General features: G+C 40.6%; 1 protein-coding gene and 1 pseudogene across 1 annotated transcript; both read right to left on the bottom strand.

Annotated features, from left to right (window-relative positions):
- Positions 1–8117: 8117 nt before the first annotated feature.
- LOC126609092 (uncharacterized) lies at positions 8118–11789 on the bottom strand. Its single transcript, XM_050277104.1, has 6 exons — positions 11750–11789; positions 11526–11655; positions 10557–10726; positions 9614–9902; positions 8547–8716; positions 8118–8213 (listed from the first exon to the last, which is right to left on the bottom strand). The coding sequence occupies exons 1-6, from the start codon at positions 11787–11789 to the stop codon at positions 8188–8190; spliced, it is 825 nt and encodes a 274-aa protein (XP_050133061.1). The 3' UTR covers positions 8118–8187.
- A 6663-nt stretch (positions 11790–18452) lies between these two features.
- On the bottom strand, positions 18453–20130 carry LOC126607051 (uncharacterized; annotated as a pseudogene).
- Between the last annotated feature and the right edge of the window lie 4713 nt (positions 20131–24843).

Below are 24843 nucleotides of genomic sequence, written 5' to 3' on the forward strand. Positions count from 1 at the left end.
TTTTGAGTCTTGTGAACTAGTTTTGAGTCTTTTGAATCTATCTTAATGCTTTTAAGTTTGTTTTTGTGTCTTTGAGTCAGTTTAGAGTCAATTAGCAATCCCTCCTAATCCCCGACCTAGAACGATCCCTACTTATACTTATACTACAATTGTCAAAAGAGGGTTAAATTTGTGTGTTAAGATAATTTTCGCATCAACCAACTCTTTGTTGAAGTGCATAAAGTTCTCGGTAAAGGGGCATATCATCTTAGAGATCGGACCAGTTTAGTTCATAAATTACCAATCAATGGGCAATTTTTGAAGAAGTACAATCCAGTTACATGGGAAATGCGGGAATAGAAATTCATTTCATTAAGATCGATAAAAGAATATACAAATTGAGCCAGTCGATCAGTTTACATTCAGATGAATTTAAAATAAATTCAGGGCGAAGAAGGAAGAAGAGTGCCGAGAAGGGCCTTCAGCTCCAACCACCGCACCTCGCCCATTATGACCTCGGCCTGCCGATTCTTTTTGTCCATCTTCAACTGCTCGATTCGTTTCGCGCTCGCCGCATACTCGGTCAAACAATCTTTGCTGCCCGACTCAAAATCCTTAGCAAGCTCAGAAGCGATAGCTGACCTTCGCTTTGTCAATTCGGCTATTTGATGGTCGAGGTTGGCTAAGGCTTCCCTTTTTACCTTTAAAGCATCAATCTTCGGGGAAAAATGTCGTGGACGGCCATGGCGGCTTTCAGATCTTGTTCAGCCCGAAGAGCGTTAGCAAGGACACTAAAGGTTTTCTGAACTCGCTCCAAGGTGAACAACGCCTGAACGATGGCTTCGGCGCTCATTTGACTATCTGCACCGAGGTCGTTTAGGCATGCACCCAATGAATCGAGGCCTTTGCGCTCAAGGACTTGCGACGCCGAGAGAGACAAAAGTTCTTGCACCTGAACCAGAGCAATTGAATCGGCAGGTTCAGTTGTAGTGGCCGAAGGGCTAGCCGCTCTAGTAGTGCTAGACAAGAGAGCCTTGAACTCGACTTCCTATGAAGGCTGCACACAAGAAATCAGTTTAGGCTTAAGGACATCACGAAACAACATAACAAGAAGGTTTTGTTTTAAACTTGCCGAGAGGAGACTTCGGCCACATCTTCAGGTTCATTGCTCGAACCTAAAGAACTTAATGGCCGAGCCCAGTGTCTTAGACTGCTTCTCAGTTCACGCGACCAATGAAGGTTATCTACGTTCAATGGCCATTGAGGCAGCCAGGAAATATAGATAACACCCTTCGGCGCGTAGAATTTTGATGAAAAGAATGGGTAGGCACCTGACATTAGGTATCTTCCTCGTTTAGAATTCTAAGGCAGAAAAGTAACCAAGAGAGAAGCAGTATGGGTACTTACGAAGGCCGAAGTTGCTTCTTGGGAAGGAATGTTGAGGTCCTCATCCTGCGGGTGAATTGGCGTTTCGACTGACGCTTCCGGCTCTACGGTGGGTTCTTTTCCACGGGAGGCTGTAGAAAGGCCGACCCGTATAACCACCTCGTCCTGATCCTGTGGGCGAACAGGCGTTTCTATCGTTACCTCTGGATCCACGGCAGGTCGTTTTCCACGGTCGGTAGTTGAAGGACCGACTTGGACAACCGTCTCGGGCACATGAGGAGTTTGATCGCGTGGTTGGAGGTGACTCACCAAGGGAAGTTCGTCGCTCCCATCATTTTCTCCTAGAACGACCGCTGTTTGCTTTGGATTTTTGGGACGGGTTTGTTCAGCCGAGGGGATTGCCTCTTCCAAGAAAGGCGCAGCGACTGGCCCCTAAGCTACATGCACCTCGACCGACGGAGCGACGGCTGCTTCAACAACTTTGGAAACAGGCCGTATTAGGGTGGTATCCTTGGCTGGAAGGGGCCGTTTTCTGTTGAAGCAAGGACAACGGGGGCAGAAGGGGAGACACTAGGAGTCGTTGTCCCCGTGGTCTGGCTGGAGATAACATGAATTTCCCGTTCTTCTTTCTTCGCCAGTGACTTGACCCGTTTGGCAGGTCGATAGTCGTCTCGGCTTCTTAGCTAGGCCGCTCTCCCTTCTTCGCTAGTTTCTTGACTCGTTTGGCAGGTCGAGGGGGGTCGATAGTCGTTTCGGATTCTTAGCGAGGACGTTTGCTTAGCAAGGCTTGTGCGATGGTCTTAGCCTTCTTAGAGAGGGTCGATTTTTTCTCAGCTGCAGCCGCAGCGACCACTTCGTCTTTTTTCAGCGACCGACTACCTGAGAAAGTGAAAGCAAATCAGTAACGTTCAAAAGATGAAGGAAGAAGATGGAAATAAACCATTACCTTGGGATTGAGGGGTAGAGGCCTTTGTAGGTCAATCACCGAAGATCTTGTTCAGAACGTCTTCGACCGGTGTGCTGAAAAAATTATGGTTGTAGTTTTCCCACCACTCGTCGAAAGTATCGGTGCTGAGTGTTTCTGGAGTGACCGGTCGAATGCGGAAATTTTGGCATTGCTCTTGGAACTCCCTCTTGGTGATATTTCATTCCTTCTCTGAGGAACCAGGTTTACGTCCACGGCTTAGGACGGTTCGTGAGGAGAGAAGGGGGACCGGGCAACCTTGGAGGTAGCCAAGCTGTCGAGCAAGGAAGGTAGGATGGTACACTTCCCAGCCTGCTCGGCGACCATCACAGCCGAGAGGCAGGTCGCAGGTGAGCACGAATGACCCCCAGGACTGACGAAGGTCGGCATCTTCGTCCGCGCCCCACACTGATGTAGGAAGCTTGATTGATGAAGGGTATTCTCGACGATGACATATCAAGAACTCGTCGTTAGAAAGGTCGTCGAGGGTGAAAAAGTATCTAAATACCTCTTCAGCTTGGTGAAGGGGTGTTGGTCGGGAGGCCAGCTGAGGTCCAAGCGCTTCTGTTGGCGAGAAATCAATGATTGTTGGCCGAAGAGAGGCGAAGTAAACTTGCAACCAGAGTTGAAAGACCCAGAGGGGACCGTTCTGGTACGGGTCGATCTTGTGAAGGGTCGTCTCGGCCAAGCAGCAGAAGAGATATGCGAGAATGTTTGACCTAAGTGACAGAGTGTGACCACTAGCCAGGGCTTCGGCCATTGGCATGTTCTCGACCAAGCATTTGTTAGATTTGGTACAACAGATATATTTGTTGTACCAATAGAAGAGGAAAGCCTCGTGTTCCCTTTCTCGCAGAGCCTCTTCTCCTCGGCCGGCAAAATAGAGATAAAGGGTGTTGTAGTTGAAGAAGTTCTTGTGAAGCTTTTGAACATCTTATTTCGAGGGTGTTTGACCCTCACCGCTTAACGTCTCAAGGGCCTGTTTGTCGAATAGCGTCTTTAGGTCAAGGTTCGACGGATACCTAGAGAGGGCAGCATCGATGGGGATTCCAGATGCTGAAGTCCCTAAAATGGCGGTGATATCAAGAATGGTGGGACCAATGGGACCGAGAGGGAGGACCATGGTGTTGGTGGCCAAACACCAGAAGTATAAGGCTGCTAGAAGGAGCTCCTTGTCGAGGACGACATCCATAGATGAGAGGAGAATGGCGTCGTAGATGCCTAGGGCTTTCCATTGCTCGTCGAAGAGTTTCTCCATTCGTACAACCCAGGCTGCCCAGATGGTAGTGGTCGAGGGCCAAGAGCCTTGAGGCCTTGCCAAATCCCACTTCGACCATTCAAATCCTTGAAGCAAGGATAACAGGCAGTGTTCTTGGAGAAGTCTGGTGAAAGTTGGTGGCGCTGCCGCTTTGAAAAGGGGACCAAGAATTTGGTGAGTGGTGCTCATATCATTTTCAAAGCGTATGGTCTTGATTGAACTTCGATCAATAATTTTCTGGCATTGGTCACATTCTTTCGAAAGCTTGGAGATGAAGGAAGCCATCGTGAGAGGTTTGAAGGTATGAAAAGAGAAGAATCGTTTGGATTAGGGTGAAGACGAAAACCTGGAGAAAGAAGATTTTCTGGAGAGTAATGGCGGAAAGTTGAAAGCGTAGAGTACAAATGAGAGAATTTCAGTATTTATAGACTAGTGGGAAGGAGAAGGTCAATCGTTTGAAATTCAAAATAGGGGTGAAATCGGCCGGAGGATTCGCTAATCATTATCAACATTCAGGGAATCTGGTTGAAAGAACCGAGGATTTCGTATTTTGGGGTCACGATTGCGTGTGACGGCAGGATTTATGGTGAAAGGACATTTTGGCATCTGCACGATGTTGGATGATTCGCGGATCAAGGTGGCATGTTTGAGTTCAGCAATAAGATTGGCATAATGAAACGGTTCAGTAAGTCGCACGCTTTGAGTGTCATTATTAGGAGGAAGTCGATTTGAAAGATGCCACGTGGTGGATCAGTTGGCAGAATCAAGAACATGCAATCGTGCTCCATTAATGCGCCTTGGAAGTGGAGTATTTGGATTTCTAGGGTTAGTTTCGCTTCTTCAAGGTCGAAGCTCGACCAAAGTATTCAGGCTGAAGACCTCAGAAGCGAAGGGGAAATGTTTGGGCCTAAAATATTAGTTTGGGCCGAGTATGGAATCATTTTCGGCCTAGAAGGCCTTACGAAAGGGTTACCATGAATCGTTTAGCTTGTGGGCTTCCAAGACCTAGGTCGGTTAAGTCATGCTGCGAGATGAGTAGTCGAATCCTGGTGCAATAAGGAGTCTCGGCGAGTAATAACACGGAAGTGAATCCATATCGATAAAGGACTGGGTTCAGAATCATAGTGAAAATAGGACTGGCCAAGTTGGTGTTTGATTAGGAGAAGAAGTCATAATCCGAGTAGGGTTTTAACTCGGCCTAGAAGGTATCTGATGCTATAAATAGAGGAGGCTGTGTATTGTTTAAACCCCCTTGAATTCAACACACAATTTCCCTACGCAAACTCTCTCAACAACCTTGAGATTTTTTACTTTTCCCTTTTCGCCGACACATCTTCCGTTGGTATCAACAACACTGTGAAGGCAACCAGTGATATCCTCAATCGGCATAAGATAGCTCTATCACCGTAGAATCAGCCGATCTCGCAACATCTTCTGTTGGTATCAACAACACTATGGCGAGGTCGACTGGTTACCTATCCAAGTCTCGGTCGAGAAGGATTTCTGAATCCTTATTGGTCGAGGTCATCTCATTAGCCTTCTCGGCGAAGTGAGGTGTTATGAGTTACTACATTCGGCACATTGGAAGCCGAATTTGATATTGAACTTCGCTAAGTTAGCAGCCTTGTCTTCAGGCTATAGAACTCGAAGGCCGAGACAAGTTCCTTCTTCGGTAGCAATCGCAAAACGCAGAAGTTAGTAGCGCGACCCAACGCAACATCAACAAATTTTACTCCTCGGCCGAGCTCGGCCGACGAGTTGGCATGCCCCGCACACAACCGAAGGACGTAGTTAGCTCATAGATTACTCGGCCTGCGCGCCACGTAGGCTTGGTAGTTTTTAGGGTCAACAGTCACAAATAGAAATGAGCACGTTTATCAACGGTTAAGTAATAATCCAATCATCAACTTTTTGTCTGTTGAAGTGAAAAAGTTCGAGTACTCTAATTCTCCACCAACAAGTAATCTAGAACATGTTAAGAAGCCTTAGACACTATTGTTGGTTGTCAACAATGAGAGCGGATGACCTGCAAAAAAACACTCCGACGCTCAATTTAGTGTTTGTTCAGGATACTTATAAAATATAGGACGATCTCATACCTCTCTCTCTTTTCCACCCCCTTACGCTGGTGGGATTATTAGCCTGTTATAGGCATTCAAGTCTTGGGCTCCAAGTCTCATTTTCCTTCTATTTCTTCATGTTCCATGAAGTGGGTATCAAGTTGCTTGATTGTAGTTCCACTCCCCATGTTTGTCGTGCTAGTGACTTGTTTAGTGGAGTAATTTTTGGCTCCTACAATGTCATTTAGTTTACCAAGTTTTGTCTACAAATTTAGTCTTCCTTACATTACTCTACAAGCATATCAAAATTCTTTTTGTTTATTTTTTTCGTGAGTTATTTAGTAATTTATTTCAAACTTACAACTAAAACAGAACCAACTTAATTTTACTGGGAGAGTTCGAAATTATTACAATTATTTAGGGAATGAGGAGTATCTGTGAGTGGACCCCTTCTAAAATGCATGTTTTAATAGTAGGAATGCATACATGAAAAGCATGATTTAATGACTACGTTTTATGAAACGTTTTATGAGATATTATGCTGACTGAGAATATTTTGAATTACCATACTTTATCGAACTGATGTTCTTTGTCGTATATATGATGGATGACTATATACTGCTTACGAACATGCTTTTACACACTTCTTTATAGTATATATGATGGATGACTATAGCTATGAAGATGTTTTTGAGATATATGTACCTATGTTAAGACTATATTCAATGTTTTTGTGCGTATCTAGTGGTCATTGTTCTGCCTTCGGGCAATGATACTTATATTGGCTTCGGTGGGGTGATGTAAGGGTCTTCGGGTTGGGAGATATTATATTGGCTTGTGGGTCGGGTGATGTAGGGGCCTTCGGGTCGATTGAAGATTTATATATTAGGCCTTCGGGTTGGGTGATACAAGGGCCTGCGAGTCGATTATGATACCACTATTTAGCACACTATACGATATATGTTTTATGAAAGGTTTTATGGCATGCTAGGGTTTTCAGAGAAACCTATCACATATTATGCTATTAGTTTTCATAAAACTTTGGGGGTTAGTATGTTGATAACTGTTTCAGTATTATATATATATATATATATAATCAACTTGGTTCACTCATGTTTGTTTTACGCCCCTTCAGGACATAGGAACAAGGCGTACGATCCGAGATACGAGGTTTTCCCCTACCAGTGACATCATATCATCATCTCTGCTTTGACATCTATTGTAATAGCTCTTCTCTATTTTATCTTTCGCTTGTACTCTGGATTAGTTGTATGCTCTGAACATGTCATGCATTATCATTAGATTCATTGTTGACAGTTGAATATTATTATGGTATTTTGTGAGACGTATATTTGAGTATTACTTTGCGTAGTCACGCACGAAATTTATACACATGTTTTACATGTTCTTAGCATATGCATTCATTAAATGGCTTGCGTTACCCTCAGGTGTCAGCCAACACGTGGCCATCCTAATGTCCCTTGGACATCAGGATCGGGGCGTGTCAAGTACACTTCAAAGCTCAACCCCAAGGTTGAGCCCAATTTCATTCTCCATGGTCCATTACTCCAATCACTATCTATAAGGGACAAAGCCTTATAAAGTGAGGAAACCTTTTGGTAATGGCCAATATGGGACAACGAAATTTCTACTCAAAATTTCCAACAAAAGTCCCACATTGGTGAGGGAAAGGAAGAATTTAAATAAAATTACCGCTCTAACTAACACCGTATCTCCACTCTAACTAACACTGTATCGGTGTTGTTGGAGCGAGCCATCGGCCCGTCGACCTGAAAAATTCAACCATGAGAATTCACTTTCTATTAGAAATGTGATTTTTTTAATAATTTTTTAATAATCCTTTAGCCTATAGGGTTTATATATATATATATATATATTTTAGGGAACTTTAACGAAAAACTCCGGGTACTATTCACTTTAACGAAAAATCACATTTTTACACTAAAAAGTCAATCCTACTATTCACTTACAACACTTTTTTTTCCTTTTCGTTAAAACTCAAAGTTTTCATACCATTTTCATTAGTTTTCCTTTATATATATATATATATATATATATATATATAATGTGCTTTAGTTAGGATTTGTTATTTGCTTAACTACTCAAACTCTCAGTTGTGGCCTTGAAGAAGGTCACTATACCTTCTTGTTGTGGTACCAATATTTGATAATATTTGGTTGCAAGGGTACCGAGATCAGTTACTGATGCACCTCCAACTCAAATTACACGGTAAAATAAAAACAGTAAAAATATAGGCACTGTCACTAATTTCTGATGAAAAATTAGCGGCACCTAAAGCATATGAATTTCTTGGAAGAGAAGCAAGTATATGGACTACTTCAAAAACTTCGAGTTAAGTAACACATATAAAATATCACAATTAGTAACTCCAAAGAAATGCAACCATAGGTGGGTGGAAGCAAATTTAACAGTGCATGATAAAATGGTTTAGCTGACTAGCTACACTATTTGAGAATTTCCATGGACGGTGACCTCGGCCTCCACCAAGCAAGTATCCTTTACAAAATCGCCCTTGCCGGCCTTACTGAAAGTGTCCAGTGCAATGAAGTGAGACCAACCCCAACTCGGACTCGAGGCATCAAACCATTGATTAGTAGCTACAGGAAGAGAATATAATTATTTCACTTATATACATATACACACACACACAAAATGTATACCTTCATGAATAAGAGCGCATTGTATATATATTATTAGAATGTGCGCGTCCAATCTAAACCAATCAATTAGCAATAGCATGCAGAGACTTAAGATTATTTAAAATATTTAGGCAAAACTTCCTTTCTCGATGTGGAATATCTAAACGTAGTTAATTATATATCCACAAAATAGTTCAACCTTTATTTACGTGTAGTACCTTTTTGACAATGATTAGTCTTGCGATTCATTCGATAGACAATGCGCAGGGAAAACTCCACACACGTTTTGGAACGAGGAGGGAGGGTTTCCGGATCAGCCAATGCTAAGAAAAGAGAAATATGAGTACCTTTTCCGTTCGAGTCTCCCTTAGGATAGAGCACTATCTTCCTGTAACCACAAATAGTAAGTGAAATTTAAGGACAATGCCTCATTTATAAGTTGATTTGATCTTCAAGAGCAATGCTTCATTTTGAGCACTTAATCTGCTAGACTATATTTCAAATTGCATAGTGAAATTGGCTAAAACAAAAATTATTGATGTTGGTGATGGCCCATGCTTGGTCATGTTGGTGGAGCAATATTTAATACTAAAAATAGTATTACAAAATAATATACCGTTTATAAGTGGGAGGTGCACTACTAATGTCATTGGGATAATTTGATAAATGTCACATCTAATAATAGATAGTTAAATTGTTGACAATATAGTGATGTTAGTGGGTGGGTAGTGGTGATGTTGGGTCAAAAAGGTTGACCATGATGGGCACAAGGGTATTAAACGAATGACTAAGCCTTTGAAATGTGAGTTGGGTCTAGTGAATGAATAATCAATGGGCTCTTGAAAATATGTGTGAGCTCAAACATAATGAAATTGACCAGTTTTTATATGAGAATTGGTTTCCTGTGTGAAAATGTGTGGATCTCTCGTGATGAGGCGCGTTAGAAAATGTAGTCCGACGCTGGAAATATAACAAAATAATATACATTATATGTGTAACAAACAATAAACAGTTTATATGCTAGAGATCCCTACTAGTATTATAAGGGAGATTATATTCACACACCCAAAATTACTTCTCCCACATCCTTTAAATTTTATAATATTTTTCTATTAAGTGTTAGTAATGTGTAGAAAATATTAAAAAAGTAAAAAGGTGTGAGAGAATTAATTTGGGGTGTGTGAATATAATCTCTCCTATTATAATTGTGTTGGCAATAAGCCATTCTAGGACTAATTAATTTCTTTCCAATTTTCATGCAGTTAAGTTAGAGAGATGCACGTACCATTTCTTGTTTCCAACAGTGAATGGTTCCGAGTCAAGTATAAAATCTAACTTTGAAAAGTTCCCAACGTTCCAAACATGCTTGTACGTAAAAGAATAATAGCTCATTGATAGAAACTCTGCCTTGGCTGCTCTTTTTTCTTTACAAACGAAGACCTCAGCTCCAACCACGCAGTCGTCATTTACCAGATAGCCATTGGAAGCATCAGTAAATTCTTTCAGTGAGATGAGTTTATCAATACCGGCATCAAGCATCGCCCCATGAAAGCACTTTTGCTTTATATTACGATCTAAATGCACCAAGAAAATAAATATTAATAAGAAAGACCATAAAAATGATGAGTAATGTCCAAAGGCACATGAAGGAAATTGAGATTCTCTCGTGTGTGATCATTCAAGAATAACACTTTGGGTACATATATTGGGTGATGTGGGAGCATGTGTTGGGCTCAACACATTTGTACATTTGTTCTGATGTATTATGAATGAAGTTGATATTTTACCATAAAATCAATTAGCAATATGTATGAGGATAACCCAATTCCCTCAAGCTATGTTAGGGTAAGCGGTTTTAATTCAAGTCTACAATGTTACTTAGACGGGATAAGGAATGTCTTATATGAGTTGAACAAATTAAAGCATGTGAGAGGAATTTGAAACTAACACCTTCTAAGTAAGTAATGATTTGCAAATCCCTCTCACAAACCTTTGTAATACTCATGGAAGGCATTTATAATAGCTCTATCTATATTTTATGGTTCATTCCTGACTAACTTGGACTTAATCCATTAAACTTTAGAAGACCCTCGTTCAATAAGCATATACAAAGCCCCTCACCTTCTCGACATGACCTCATCAACACATATTAACCGGTCTCTTATCTGCTGGATGCATGCATGAGAAATAGAATACACACACACACACACACATACACACATATATACCTTGGAGAACCAAGTACGATCCCTTATTCTGATCAAGCAAAAACACTCTCAAATCAACATATACTTCCCAACCAGCCTGAAGTAATTTTACTCCAGCCATTTCCAAGTAGACAGAGATGAAGTCTTCCACATTCTTCTTCTTGTTTCCATTTGGGTAGAGCGCCAGTTTCCTGTGAGTATATGTAGATATATATATATATATATATATATATATGTATATATATATATAATAGACCAAGAATTATTGCATGTTGAACATAGAAGAAGAAACCTACCATCAACTCAACTCAAATTTGTGTGTGTGTTTGTTTGTTTATTCACAAGGTATCACTGGTGCATTATTCGTGGTTTCCTGATGGTATTAGAACGTCTAACCCAAAATTAGATAGTGATGATTGGAGAAATAAAATTTTATGCGTACGAGGATTACCACACAAGTCACATATCCCACATCGACCGTATCTTTAAGAAAAGAGAAGAGTTTAAATACCCTAACCTCAGACCTTTTGTGATAAAAGATCACACCCGACGGATTGTGCAGGTGGTAATTATCAAGTTGAGCACAATATCGATGTTGTTGGAAATATCGGTATTGTTGGAAGTGGCCGGTTTCTCTGATAATTTTACATATTATGTAACCGCTTATTCTGATTAGTGAAGTTCGGGACATTATGGTAGCATATGCAATTACTTTCTCGACGTGGGAGAAAAAAGAGGTTCGAGCCATTGCCAATCAATATACATGGTTTGCTTTGCTATGAATCTGTGGAGTGCTTTTACTATGGACCTGTAGAAATTTTTACTATAAATTCATGTGCTTATCCAGAAAGTATTTTTTAAGACTAAAAAACGCATTAAAGTTTTATGCAAAACATAATCAAAAGCGCTTTATTATTAGAAAAAACTTTTAGCCATTCCGAAACAAATTCAAACAGACCCTTAATCATCAGATATGAGAATGGGGATTACCATTTGTATCCTCCAGCTTCAAATTCCGTTGATTGATGTCCATGTGCTGAATGTTTCTTTAGCACTGAAAACGACTTTATTTTTTTAATGTAATGAGCTGGAGGTGAATCTGAATATGATCTGGAAACCCCTGTAACAAAATAATATGCATGGAAACACAAGAATAACGTAAATATACTGATATATATATATATATGCACACAGATATGCAGAGAGAATCTTACCATGGTTCAAACTGTGCGTGATAAAATTGAACAAATCCATTTTTTAATCGTAGATAATCGGGTGCAAGTAGCAAATTGACTATTGAATTAATTTTTGTACAAAGTTTACAATATATATATATATATATAGGGTTAAACGTAACCCAACTGTAGCAGGAATCCTAAAATACTTACAATTCTAAATTACTTGATATACAAGGAAACCGTAATTAAGGAGTAGAATCCCAAGATGATGATTCTACTATAACAAAAAAAAAATGGGAGTGTTTATCTGTTTCTCAAGAAAAAGGTTTTATACTCCAACGTCCTTTGATGTCAAATATTGGATCCGGTCAAGAAAGAAACCGAAAAAACAGAGATTAAGAGAATAATCAAGTTATAAGTGTGGAGCTATTTATATACACTATTAGTACGTATTAGGTCAAATGTTCTTTTAGTTTCTTCCGCTAGCTAGTTGATATGATTCCTGATTTTGTTAGGCATTTGAATATGAATTTGAAGACATTCGTTTTCTAAGGATTCGTTTTCTAAGGATCCCCATCTTTTAAGAAATGCGGACTACTTATAGGGCCTACTTCGTATTTGTTTTATTTACCAATCCGAAACCATTTATCCGTTTGGTCCAGTAGTACAAGTTGTTGTTTCTCACTCTAAGGTCTTAAGTTCAAATCACATTGAAGACATTTTGAAATCATTTTTTCTATGTTGTCGAAAAAGTTGGTCAGCCGGTCACCGAAAAAGTTGGTGCCTGTCGCAGGAAATTGATCGGCCGTAGATAATGTCGGCGAAAAGTTAACTAATAGCAACAACAACAAAGCATTTTCCCACTAAGTAGGGTCGGCTATATGAATCCTAGAAAGCCATTGCGCTCGGTTTTGTGTCATGTCCTCCGTTAGATCCAAGTACTCTAAGTCTTTTCTTAGGGTCTCTTCCAAAGTTTTCCTAGGTCTTCCTCTACCCCTTCGGCCCTGAACCTCTATCCCGTAGTCATATCTTCGAACCAGAGCGTCAGTAGGTCTTCTTTGCACATGTCCAAACCCATTTTGTGTACGTGTTGATGCTTCACCGCCCAACATTCTGTGCCATACAGCATTGCCGGCCTTATTGTCGTCCTATAAAATTTTCCCTTGAGCTTCAGTGGCCTACGACGGTCACACAACACACCAGATGCATTCTTCCACTTCATCCATCCAGCTTGTATTCTATGGTTGAGATCTCCATCTAATTCTCCGTTCTTTTGCAAGATAGATCCTAGGTAGCGAAAACGGTCGCTCTTTGATATTTCCTGATCTCCGATCCTCACCCCTAACTCATTTTGGCCTCCGTTTGCACTGAACTTGCACTCCATATATTCTGTCTTGATCGGCTTAGGCGAAGACCTTTAGATTCCAACACTTCTCTCCAAAGGTTAAGCTTCGCATTTACCCCTCATGAGTTTCAACTATCAACACTATATCGTTTGTGAAAAGCATACACCAAGGAATATCATCTTGAATATGTCCTGTTAACTCATCCATTACCAACGCAAAAAGGTAAGGACTTAAGGATTGTTGATGCACAAAATCAGTGAGGACTTTGGTACAACAAAAAGTATTAAATTTGTGATCTTCGCTAGATTGCTCTGGTCATTAGTGTGGATAAGTATGTAAATGGATAGAGACAGGAAAGTAAACACAAGATGTACGTGGTTCACCCAGATTGGCTACGTCCACGGAGTAGAGGAGTTCTCATTAATTGTGAAGGGTTTACACAAGTACATAGATTCAAGCTCTCCTTTAGTGAGTACAAGTGAATGATTTAGTACAAATGACATTAGGAAATATTGTGGGAGAATGATCTCATAATCATGAAACTTCTAAATACCGAAGTGTGGTATCGTCTTCACTTGCCTTATATGTCTCATAGGTAGATGTGGCATCTTCTCTGGAAGTACTTTTCCTCCATCCAGGGGTGGTATCTTTAACTGGTGGAGATGCACAAGGTAATGTATCAATTTCACTTGAAGCTTACTTGTAGTTTCAGGCTTGGTCAAACGCGATACAAACCATGTAGTAGGAGTCCCCCAAGTCGCCGAGCTAGGGGATCTGCTGAAAGAGGTGACAGACAAGGTAAGCAATTAGAGTTCCAAGCAATCAGTCCCAGATCAGAAGTTTGATTTCGAGTTCCAGCTGATTGTTCTCATTCTCCCTATCTTGCAGGCAACATGAAGGATAAAGAGAAGAAAAAAGAGAATAGATGATATGAGATACTTTTGCTTTTGAATGAGTAACTTTCCACAGGCTTATTCTTGAACTGGGCTGGAGGGTTTTTGGTTTCCTCCAGAGTATAAGGCCGACTGAAGAATTTGAGGGTCAAAACAAGTCCATCAAATCTAGAGTACGTTCAACCCTGCTGATATGTGATACTTTTGCTGTTGACGAAGTAGTGGATGTATCGGCACGTGTTCTGTTACGCTTGTTTCCACATGCTTCCTTGTATCCTTCTCACTTTCCCTATCTGTTCCTCAGGCAGACGTGTTATTTTCTCTAGAAGCATAAGATGTTGAAGATGAGTACTCGAGAGCAATGCCACGTAAGTAATCAGGTAAAGGGTTCCAGGCAGTCAGTTCTTGACTGGAAGCTTGATTCCAAGTGCTGACTGATTGCTCTCTTTCTCCTTGTCTTGCAGGTAAGAACAAGGCCAAAGGAAAAGACAGGGAAAAAGCATGATATGGGATATTCTTGCTTTTAACCCTGATGATATGAGATATTCTTGCTCTGGTGTAGCTTGTTTGCAGAGGTATTATCGGGGGGAAAGAAAACTGAGTATTTCGAGAGGCTTCGTTGGGAGTGCCCTCTCAGATATGAGGAAGGGTTAAGCATTTTTGCAGGTCTGTTTGTCCGTTGAGGATGGAGGTTGACATATATAAGAGTCTCCCTAACAACAAGTAGTAATGTTATTCCTTTCCCCTGCTTGGTCATAACATAATAGTGGGAGCTGCCAGCTTCACGTGTGTCAGAGCACTTTGAAAAAGTGGTATGTGGTATCTGAAAAGCTGATGTTGCGTGTGAAGATTACAAACAAGCTTTATCCAAGGAGATCTAGCTCTCAAAGTTGAGAAAACGGTGCCTCTTCAGTTTTCAAACAAGCAATCCTGTCAGGGATCTGGCTCTCGAGATTCGGAGAACGGTGCCTCTTCGATTTTTAGAAAGCAATCCTGCTGGGAGTCTAGCTCTCGAGATTCAGAGAGCGGTGTCTCTTCGATTTTTGAGAAAGTAATCATGTTGGGAGTCTGGCTCCCGAGATTCGGAGGAGCAAGCAATCTTGTTGTGAGTGTTTTCTCGAATGTGAGTAAAGGTTGGGCATGTTTGCTAGTCTACCTTGCCACAGAGCACAGAGGTTGACACACAGGGACTTTCCAATTATCCAGCAGTGGTGCTGTTCCTTTACCCTTGTGGGTAATAATATGGTAACTAGACCTTCAAAATTTATGTGTTTAAATTTTGTTAGTGTTGTTTCTTTGCTATTCTTTTACCCTTCTTGGTCATAACGATGTAGTGGGAGCTGCAAGCTTCAAGCTTCACGTGTCTAAACTTTGTCAGAGATCTTTGGCAAAGTTATCTGTGGTACCCATGAGCTGATGGTGCATGTGGAAAGTGGATGATTGAACAGTAAGATTCACATGCTTTCTACTTCACCAAAAATCTTCAACAGAATGCCCGTAATTTCAGCAAAACTGAGTGTGCATGTGACAGGTGCTGACAAGGCTGAAAAAAGCAGGTGCTTCTTCGATTTCTGATATCGACCCTCGTGGTCTCTGAGCAGCCCAGCTTTTGAGAAAGCAAGCGCCTCTTCGATTTCTGAGATCAGTCTTCGTGGTCTTTGAGCAACCCAGCTTTTGGGAAAGTAAACGCCTCTTCGATTTCTGAGATCGGCCCTCATGGTCTCTGAACAGCCCAACTTTTGAGAAAGCAAACACCTCTTCAATTTCTGGGCAGGCGCATATTCGATTTCTGAAGCTCCGTCGAGTGCAGATTTTTATAGAGGCTGACATTAAGTTCCAAAGCACACTTGAATCTCCACCAGTAGAAGCTCCCTTCTTGCACTTCTAAGATCTTGATTTGTCTGACCTCTTCTCTCTTCAACACCTTTGAAAATGTCTGGCCCCTCCGACCGTCGTTTTGACTTAAACCTTTTTGAAGAGGTAGCCACGCCTTCTCCAGACAACATATGGCGCCCATCCTTCTTATCCCCTACTGGTACTCTTACCGTTGGGGATTCCGTGATGAAGAATGATATGATCGCTACGGTGGTGGCCAGGAACCTTCTCACTCCCAAAGATAACAAACTACTTTCCAAACGGTCTGATGAGTTGGCTGTTAAGGATTCTCTGGCTCTGAGTGTTCAGTGTGCAGGTTCTGTGTCTAATATGGCCCAACGCCTATTTGCTCGAACCTGCCAAGTTGAATCATTGGCGGCTGAAGTGATGAGTCTCAAACAGGAGATTAGAGGGCTCAAGCATGAGAATAAACAGTTGCACCGGCTCGCACATGACTATGCTACAAACATGAAGAGAAAGCTTGACCAGATGAAGGAATTTGATGGTCAGGTTTTACTTGATCATCAGCGGTTTATGGGTTTGTTCCAAAGGCATTTATTGCCTTCGTCTTCTGGGGCTGTACCGCGTAATGAAGCTCCAAATAATCAACCTCCGATGCCTCCTCCTTCTAGGGTTCTGTCCAGTACTGAGGCTCCGAATGATCCCTCTCCAGTGCCTTCTCTTTCTGGGGCTCTACCGACTGCTGAGACTTCTCCTGAGCAACCTTTTTGAAGGCTCCCTCTTGTTTGTTTATTTTGACTCATGTATATGTACATATTTGTAACTTATCAGATATATCAATAAATAAGTTTTGCTTCATTTCAACGTATTGTGTTAAATACACCAAAGCCTTCTTCACTGATTGGGGTCAGCTATATGAATCTTAGAACGCCATTGTGCTCGGTCCTGTGTCATGTCCTCCGTTCAATCCAAGTACTCTAAGTCTTTTCTTAGAGTCTCTTCCAAAGTTTTCCTTGGTCTTCATCTACCCCTTCAGCCCTGAACCTCTGTCCCGTAGTTGCATCTTCTAATCGGAGCGTTAGTAGGCCTTCTTTGCACATGTCCAAACCACCGTAACCGATTTTCTCTCAGCTTTCCTACAATTTCGGCTACTCCTACTTTACCTCGGATATCCTCATTCCTAATCTTATCCTTTCTTGTGTGCCCACACATCCAACGAAGCATCCTCATCTCCGCTACACCCATTTTGTGTACGTGTTGATGCTTCACCGCCCAACATTCTGTGCCATACAGCATCGCCGACCTTATTGCCGTCCTATAAAATTTTCCCTTGAGCTTCAGTGGTATACGACGGTTACACAACACGCCGGATGCACTCTTCCACTTCATCCATCCAGCTTGTATTCTATGGTTGAGATCTCCATCTAATTCTCCATTCTTTTGCAAGATAGATCCTAAGTAGCGAAAACGATCGCTCTTTGGTATTTCCTGATCTCCGATCCTCACTCCTAACTCATTTTGGCAGAAAAAAAATGATCAATAACCCAAAAAGTCATCGAAAAGTTGACCGGCGGACCAAAAATGTCATCGAAAAATTGGTTGTGGCCGAAAAAATTAGCCAGAAAGTTAGCTGGCCCGCCACTGCTAACCCAAAAAGTTTGTGGGTTTGAGCAGTAATCATGTAATTATATAGTGTTATTCAAAAAATAATTTTGGTTAACTTTTTCATTAGTACCTAAACTAAAAATATGATATTTTTCCTAAATTTTTTACTTAGAAATGGTATTGAAACAAGAAAGCCCAAAAAAAATTGTGTCCAAGTTGTAAGGAAATAAGAAACTTATTTATTTCAATCCCGACTAATGATAGGATTAATGGCATGTTTAATTACTTGTTATGAGTATGGGATGGAATAAGATAAGAACGAATGTTGATGAGAAAGAATGGGAATGGGATAAACACCCACCACCCCGTGATTATCCCATACCTTAATTTTTCAGGTATGTCGTACCAAAATCAACAAGATATCCACTTATTTATTCATTCCCTATGTTAGTAAGTGCTTGGTCACTTAGTACTACGATGTAATATTCATCTTCACTTATAAGTGAGAGATCTTAGGTCCAATTTTCGCCAAAAGCGAATTTGAACCACATAAACTCTTTCCTTCCAATTCCACTCCTCTTTGTAAACCATGTGAGAATGATACTCATTCCTTGCAAGTGAACCATAGCCTGATGCATGTTTAATAACACCATAGTCCGCGAAAAGTGTCAACTTTACGACTAGTAAACATTCCTCATATCCAGCAGAATCAAAAAGCCCCCAGCTACGACTAGAATCCTTCGGACTTTGGCCTTGTGTACCCAAGATTGATTAGCTTCTGAACCAACAATTTTTCAGCATCTGCCTGAAATCACAAGAACAAGGGGCAAATGATTCAGTGAAAATAGCTAACAAAACGTGCAAACACAGACGAATCCATTCCTGCATATATGCAAACGACAAAGAAACAGACATCTGATAGTCTCGTGTTCATGTGTGTATTGTTTCTCTGTGTTCGACACAGAGAGGGTACAAACCTCAAGCATGGGACTATTCTTCGGAATGTTGCAAGGCAGAATTATGTTCAGTCCAGTCTTTAACACTGAAAATAACCGCATGTCAGACCATGGAGTAGGCGGGGAAAAAAAGATGATGACAAACCCAAATTATCCAAACAAAAATTGATAACCTACCTAATCTTCGACAATGCCCGACCCTGTATTATCAAAAGCCCCACCGAGTATGGATGTAACACCCACTGTACTGTTCTGTAATCCATCAACGGTAACGATTGCAGTTAACTAAATTTAATCCCAAGCAGCACAAAGAGGTCCGAATTCACAAGTGTAAAGAGAGATCATTTTGGAATAACTTTAACACCAAATTACCAACTTACAGGTCTCATAGGTGCTGCTGCATACAAATGCCCAAATTTTGTAGAGTTGCAACCAATCCATGCATATATCTACACTCATAATAATCAGAAATTTTTACCCAATTCAGATTTTGTTCAAAGTTTCAAACTTCTAAGAATTAATTAACAACAGATGCAAATAATCGCCTACATTTTCTAAGCAGAATGAAAGATCCAATTTTTGCAGAGTTGCAAATCATTCCATGCTTACACTCACAGTAATGAAAAGAAAAAACTACCCAATTCAGACTTTGACCAAAGTTTAAACTTGCCCGCAAATAATGCCTAGATTTTCCAAGAAAAAAAAAAACAATTACCCCAATTTTGCAGGGTTGCAATCAATCCTTGCATATAACCACTCAAATTAATGAGAAAGTTGTACCCAATTAAGAATTTGTTCAAAATTTCTAACCAACAAATTTAACGAATTTTGTTGCCCGAATTTTGACTTGGGCAGTTCAATTCAGCATTAAATTGAACAAAAAATTCTAGAGGAAATTGAACAAAAAAGGGGAGGGATGAGGATGGAAGACGAACCTGCTTGGGAAGGCGGATGATTTGGAGGTGGAAGGTGGTTTCGTTGACGACCTCACTGAAGCACGTGACTTGCACGCCACCGGCATCGTCATCGTCGTCGTCGTCAATGTAGCTCGGACCAGTCGATTCTTTGTTCGGAAATTTCAGCGGAGCTAAACGCACCGTTTGGAGCGCCGATGTCTAAACTACCACGCGCCATTGCTCACGGAAACGAGCACAGTGAGACTGGGAGAGTCACAAGGCGGTTATAGACGGGCTAAGCCGGTTTTCACTTTTTTCATTTGAGGGTAAAAGTGGTTAATCCTCATATTTTATATATATGTGTTCAGTTCTCTCTCTCTCTCTGAGTCGTTCTCTCTTCTGAGAGTTTTTCTCACCTCTCTGTGTGAGTTTTTTCGTCGTCAATTTTTCTCCTTAGCCATCAGCCCGAGCTCCGGCAAGGGTCGGTGTCTGTCCTCTGCTGTCCTTCCTTGTTCTTCTTCCTCCCTTCTTCCGTTTCTATCTACCCTCACCTTAGTTTTCCTTCCACTTCCATGTCTCTCATTTATCCCTCTTTCTCTGTTTTCCCAATTCCTTCCCGTCCAATTCGGGTGGGTTCCATCCTTCCTTGTTGCTTCTTCTTTCCCGATTTGCAACCTCTTTTCTTCACAGCACTCGGTTGTGTTTTCTTTGAAAGGTGCGTAGAGTTTTTACTCGGGTGTACACACCACCACCTTCTGTTTGTTTGCCTTTATTGGCATTGTCGTCGGTGGATTCTAGTTGCGATCGGCACGGGGGTTGTTGCAGGTTGTTGGAGTCACCAGATTCTTTGTTTCTGGGCGGTGGCTGCTTGATGACGGTTCGGGGCATGGGTTTGCGCTGGCGTGGATGCTCTGCGGTGTTGGAGCACTAGTTTTCTTAATGCATGGGGCTTTGGTTGGTCGGAGTGCTGGACGGATTGTGATGGGGGCTCTCGACTTTTCCCGCAACGGAGGCGATTGCAAGGTTCTAGGAGTTCCATAGCTTTGTCTGTGTTTGTATTGGGCTCTTTTGTGTGTACTGTTCAGGTCCACTGTTTTGTTTTGTACTTATGTAGTTTGGGGACCTCTTTTTGTCCTTGTTTGGCCTTGGGCCCTGGAATACAATGTCCAGTTTTTCAAAAAAAGAAAAAAAAAACTTGTAATGCAACTACGTCATTTGATTATTTACTTTTATTTATCCAACACAAAGGTGAGAGAAAAATGAGGATGTAAAAATTAATTCTGTAAAGTAATAAACATGAAAAAGTTAAAACACATTTATTCATAACTGAATGATGACATTTCAAAAAACGTTTGATTTTCTAATTTTTATTGAACGATAACAAGTCTTAAACTCGAACATCTTAGATTCAAATTAATAAACACATGGATCCTAGATTTTCTCTTAGCCCAATCCACCCCCTTCCCTCATAGTAGACTATCACCCTCCCCTTACATGTAGAATATCGTTGTTTAAAAATAAAAATTACTCACTTCCTCATTCTTTAGAGATTTGTATAATTTTTGTGACAAATATTTTCTTTTGCTTATTCCCTCTTACTTGTTTAAACTTGAAATACTCAAAGGGGCAGAAAACGGAAGGAAAGGAAGGAATGCAACCATTTACTTTCAAAACAAGAACACAATGCAACCATTTCCTTTCAAAACAAGAACACACTTACCATGGTTCATCACATTAAGTCACAATAGTTGAAAAGATTGGAAAACCGATGAAATTATGCGGTCTCATCTTGCCAGGTAAACTCACAATTCACACTTTTTGCCTTTTTGGCCAAATCATAATACACCTTCGAGGCTTGAAAACTCATACAAAGAGCCGCGAATAAGAAACTCTTAAGCTTCATCCACGATGCACTCAATTGCTTGCTTGCAAATTTCGGTCATTGTTGCCTCAGGGCCATAAACCTGCATTGAGAAACGACGTCAGGCTTGCAGCCTGTAACTTATAATCTATTTGTGTTTTAGTTCACCCCTTTAACATTCTTCAAGAGTAAAGGCTTGTTAACAACTGATATCAGATGTCAAAACCAGAAAGTCATCGCATACCTCAAAAGGAACTCCGAGTTCTTCCCCCAAAGCACTCATCTTTGCCAAACCAGTTTGATAATTTGGACCGCCTTTTCTCACAAATATATGCATTCTTGCCGCTTTTAGCTTGGATTCCTTTGATGTCGCAAAAGAGAAATGGTTTGAGCATACAAAACAAAATAAACCAACTAGGCCAATCTATCGTATATGATATGAATGTCAAAATGTGGTGGTACCTTCTCCCTTAGGGCTCTAATAATTCCATTGAATGTAGCAGCTACGTCTGTGAAATTAGCTATACCACCTCCAATTATTAGAGCTCTTTTTATCTTCCAATTGATGTATTCTGCTGTTTGTCCAATTGATGTATTCTGCTGTTTGTCTCTTTTTATCTTCTTATCTTCCAAACCATCTGTCTGTCAGGCAAGGATGGTCCCTCATTTCCTAATTAAGGGGCCTTTCTGTTCTACTAATGGAGTATTTCTTGGGCATATCTCCTTTGTTTTTGGTTTATCCATTCGTTCTTTTATGGTCAATGAACGCGCCTTTTTTATTTTATTTTTTTTAAGGTTGTCAAGCTATATGAAAGGTGCCTAATTACTTGTGCTAATTATCCTGAATATTGGATTCGATATATTCTATGCATGGAGGCCAATGGAAGTATGGATATTGCCAATAATGCTCTTGCACGTGCAACCCAGGTTTTTGTGAAGGTATTTCCTTGTAATTTATTTACTTGTATGCTATCAACTTAGACACGATTTTGTGGTGAATGAACTTCAATGATTCTTTATTTTGGAAGAGATAATGATGATAAAAACCATGTCTTCCTTTTTTCTAACTAATCTTGTATCCCTGTAAATTGTAGTTTGTGGACTGAAAATGAATCAGTTAATGAGTTAGTTTGCATGGACTGGAATCCAATATTATGCATGCATTTATCAAGATTGGTCTAGAATGTTGTATATATTACATGTCACAGCACAACAGTCATAAACATGATTATGAACTTATATTTTAAAATATTGAAACTATTGTAGATTATTGACCATTGAACCCTCAAAGTGAGCTGGGCAGATACATAATATGATCAAACAATCATCCGTGGCATTTTATTCTCTCTATCTTTCCCGTGTTATGTTTGTAAACCTTGCCTCTTCCAGTTGAAGAATAGGAAATTTCTATTTCTTTTTGTACCCTACGCTAGATACAGACTTACAGATACATAGCTTTATGTGACATTGCTACCAGCCTTTCATACGGGATGGACTCATGTTCCTTATATTGAAGTTAGTGGTATATTATCATATGCTGATTTAGTTTAGTTATGTGTTAAACTGGAGATATTGCTCATAACTTAACAAAATTTTGGGAACATGCCTTCCTTATGTTATCATTATGTTGAGTAAAGTTTCTTTTTTTTTGGTAACGTTGCATGTTTGACCTGTTCGTCTTGAGATTACTGAGAACCGGAGATTCGCCTTTTGGCTGCTCGAGCAGAGTGGGGATATACCTGGTGCTCAAGCTGCCTATCAACTTGCACATTCTGAACTCCCACCGAAGATTCACCATTTGTTTTTGGTGTTTCCTTTTATATGTATGTGTATGTGTTTTTCCTCTGAATTATCACTTACATTTTTTTTTCTCAACAATCAGAATATGAAAAAAATAATTTTTTGTTTAGCCTAAAGATTTGTTGGTGATTTCAGTTTTTAGTTTCTTTTTTTAAATAGTTGACATATTGGGCACAATAACAATAAATGTGCTAACATGGGTGGCAGCAGCATTTGACAACTTTGTCAGAACTGGGCACAAAAGGACCTTTATTTGTGTTTACACTTGTCAACATATCATACCTTATTGTGTTCTTTGATCAAAGGTGACGCCCATAGAGGGCACAAATAGAAACTTAGTTGTTGCATTGTTGCTATTGGTCTATGGGCACATATGTTGGTGCTTTTGGCCCCAAAGGGCACATATAATTTATTGTGCACGGTGGCCATTTTTGTTGTAGTGATTTAGGTATCTGGGCAGGGAGATTTAAGTATGTACATGCTCTTGTTTTTTCTTCGTTTCTTACCTCATATGAACCTTCCGAAATATTGATTTCATATTTCATTCGTCATAAATAAATTTTCTCAATCAATGTGCTTATAGTTTAACTCCGCCGTGTAAGTTTATCTTACATTGCCGGTCCCAAGCCCGGATAAAGGAGGAGGGGGAGGGCGTCAGGTAGTCGACAGCCGGCACTCCATGATCACGTCGAATCCTTATGAAAATGAATCCAGAACGAAATCGCGCTAAAGCTAGGGCGTCACCCGTAAGTGGCGCGCTGTGTGGCCCGAGCACAGTGATAAGTGAGCAAGGGTCGCTGTATCTTCATCGGCACCCGGATGCAGTGTTAAATGAGCAAGGGGGCTATAGAAACTTCTTTTCGAACGACTCCACTCAAAGTTGTTTGGGAGCATATGCTCCTATCAACTTTACACGGGACACACAAAAGAAGTACTTTGATCCTATTAGACGGGGAATGGTGACGAAGCTAGGACAGAAGGGTAGAGTTCAAGAGAGCAAAATGCGTTTAGGAACGTGGAATATAGGAACCTTGACGGGAAAATCTATGGAAGTAGTAGAAGTTATGGTGAGGAGAAGGATAAATATTATGTGCCTACAAGAAACTAAGTGGGTTGGTCGTAAGGCAAAGGATCTAGAAAACTCAGGGTTTAAACTATGGTATTCGGGCACAAATAGAACGAGAAACGGTGTTGGCATCATCGTGGACAAGACCTTGACACAAGATGTTGTAGATGTCAAGAGGGTAGGAGATAGAATCATGGCAATCAAGATTGTAATAGGACAAGAACTTATCAATGTGATTAGTGCGTACGCACTTCAAGTAGGGTTGGATACGAGTTCGAAGGAGAAATTTTGGGAAGACCTTGGAGACTTGGTGCAAGGAATTGCTCAGACGGAGAAGTTATTTATAGGAGGAGATTTAAATGGACAAGTGGGCAGGGAGACAGGCAACTATGGAGGTTTTCATGGTGGCCATGGTTTTGGGGAGAGAAACGAGGATGGGGAAGCTATCTTGGATTTTGCAATGGCATATGATCTCTTCTTAGCCAACACCTTCTTTAAGAAGAGAGAAGAACATGTGATCACCTACAAGAGTGGGTCGTTAAAAACACAAATAGATTTTCTTCTAATGAGGAAAGGGGATCGTATAACATGTAAGGATTGCAAAGTTATACCAGGAGAGAGCGTGGCTAATCAACATCGCTTGTTGGTGATGGATGTACATATCAAAAGAGTGAGAAAAAAGAACAAGACTTGGAAGTGCCCAAGGACTAGATGGTGGAATCTAAAAGAAGAAAAACCAGCCATTTTCAAAGAGAAAGTAATCACCCAGTGTGTGTGGGATAGAGAGGGGGAAGCTAACCAAATGTGGGATTCCATGGCTAGTTGTATCCGAAAAGTAGCAAAAGAGGTATTAGGAGAGTCCAAGGGCTTT

The sequence above is a fragment of the Malus sylvestris genome, chromosome 16 (genome assembly GCF_916048215.2).
Source record: "Malus sylvestris chromosome 16, drMalSylv7.2, whole genome shotgun sequence".
Classification (NCBI taxonomy): domain Eukaryota; kingdom Viridiplantae; phylum Streptophyta; class Magnoliopsida; order Rosales; family Rosaceae; genus Malus; species Malus sylvestris.

Bases quoted from the DNA above. Each gene is read 5' to 3' on its own strand.
- LOC126609092 (XM_050277104.1), bottom strand. From the start codon at position 11,789: ATGGATTTGTTCAATTTTATCACGCACAGTTTGAACCATG. The intron at 11,656-11,749 runs GTAAGATTCTCT...ATTTTGTTACAG, and splicing joins CACGCACAGTTTGAACCATG to GGGTTTCCAGATCATATTCA. The intron at 9,903-10,556 runs GTATATATGTGT...TGGTGCATTTAG, and splicing joins ATCGTACTTGGTTCTCCAAG to ATCGTAATATAAAGCAAAAG.